The following is a 1754-nucleotide window of genomic DNA, read 5'->3' as shown; positions in this document are numbered from 1 at the left end:
GTGTTAGCCAGGATGGTCTTGATCTCCTGACCTCGTGATCCGTCAGCGTCAGCCTCCCAAAGTGCTGGGATTACAGATGTAAGCCACCATGCCAGACCAGTTTTTTGTATTTTTAGTGGAGACAGGGTTTCTCCATGTTGACCAGGCTGGTCTCGAACTCCTGACCTCAGGTGATCCACCCACCTCAGCCTCCCAGAGTGCTGTGATTACAGGCGTGAGCCACTGTGCCCAACCAAACTCTTTTCTATAATGCATGGCAACTGGCTGGGAACTCCTCTGAACTATTGCCTGCAAGGGGGTGGGGGCATCATTACAGCACAGAGGAGGCCTGGCCCAGTGGACAGGGCTGGGTTCCAGTGGTGGCACGGGTCTGCTCCGGGAGTAGGCTGTTTCCTCCCGGGCTCTGTGCTCCTGGCAGGTGCTCAGGTTCACTCAGCCTTCAGGTTCTCAGGCCCCTTCCTCCTCCCAGTCAAGGCTGGGGCTTTTGGGAAGTCCCCCAAGGGCTCCTCTCCTTGCAGAGTCTCTCAGGTGATCCCCTTGCGCCTCCCTTGCTACTGACCTTGCCATCTAAACAATGCTTTTCCCCTAATCTGATGTAGTAAATAATCACGGTCCTTTTGTATTGGTCCTTATGTACAGGGTGGGTGTCCTGTATGAGTCCTGAGTATGCTGGTGCAGAAACCGGCCCTCAGAACTCCTTGGTGAACTGAGTTGAGCTGAGTGGGAGGGGATGGGGTGGTGAGGAAGGGTGGACTGACATGTAAGGGAAACACATTCCCAAAACCTTATGCTCTGTTGTCAGGTCAAACAAATAAAAGCTCCTGCACCACGACCAGAGACACTGTGTGTCAATGTGAAAAAGGAAGCTTCCAGGATGAAAACTCCCCTGAGATGTGCCGGAAGTGCAGCACAGGGTGAGACAGCAGCCAGGGGCTCCCGACAGCTTTCAAGAACCTGAAAAGACCTGAGTCACCGGGTACCTCTGTCTCACCCCTGACCCCATGAGGCATCCCTGAGCCTATGGGATTTCCTGAGCCTGCGGTGGCCCCTCCTGGTCCACCTGCCTGTCCCCACTCCTACTCCCTGCAGCAGTCCCTTCCCATACCCTCCCTAACACGAGTCCCTTTGGCCAGGCTGAATTGTTCACTGGGCACAGGAGGTGACTTTCTAGGTCCCTTGAAACTTTTCAGGGGACCTGGGAAATGTGATTTCCTTTTGAAATCAGAACACACTTGAATCCAGCCTGGCTTGTATTTGTCCTTATTCCAAATTGGTTTAAAAAAAATGTAATTTTAAATATTTTTTATGCAGGTGGAGACCCATAAAGGAAAAAGTGCCTGTAGCTCACAAAAATCATAATGAGGCTGTGGGTGGAGCTCCCTTAAGTTCCCATGAGGACCTGAGCCCACCCCGCCGGCCTCACTCCTGGCCCCTGACTTCTCAATAAGTCCTTCTTTTTCCTATTTGGGTTTTAGGGGCAAAGAGTAACTTGCTCTTCTCTGGCCCTCCACTGTTTGCTGTGATTGGGAGGAACTAGCAGCAGACAGGGTGGGGCGAGGGCTCACTGGTACTGTGGGTTAACTGGAGGAAGGGGCTCAGCTTGTGGCCACAGGGGCTTGTGATCTTCCCCTAGAGTGTGGCTCCTCCTAACGCAGCCTCCCCTGCATCCCAGGGAAGCTCCGTGTGTGCCCAGCACAGAAGGCTCCTGGAGCTGCAGCTCTGACCCCAGAGCAGGGAGGCCGAGGGGCTGAAGT

General features: G+C 53.9%; 1 protein-coding gene across 1 annotated transcript in view; it reads left to right on the top strand.

Moving 5' to 3' along the window:
- Positions 1–1754, top strand: part of TNFRSF10D (tumor necrosis factor receptor superfamily, member 10d, decoy with truncated death domain) — an 83815-nt gene that overhangs the window by 23722 nt on the left and 58339 nt on the right. Inside the window, exons 3-4 of the mRNA XM_011968851.1 lie at positions 419–528; positions 766–914. Coding sequence (XP_011824241.1) covers positions 419–528; positions 766–914 — 259 coding nt within the window. The remainder of the gene's footprint in view (positions 1–418; positions 529–765; positions 915–1754) is intronic.

The sequence above is a fragment of the Mandrillus leucophaeus genome, unplaced genomic scaffold (assembly GCF_000951045.1).
Source record: "Mandrillus leucophaeus isolate KB7577 unplaced genomic scaffold, Mleu.le_1.0 Scaffold86, whole genome shotgun sequence".
Taxonomy (NCBI): domain Eukaryota; kingdom Metazoa; phylum Chordata; class Mammalia; order Primates; family Cercopithecidae; genus Mandrillus; species Mandrillus leucophaeus.
This window is presented reverse-complemented; position numbering and strand designations above follow the sequence as displayed.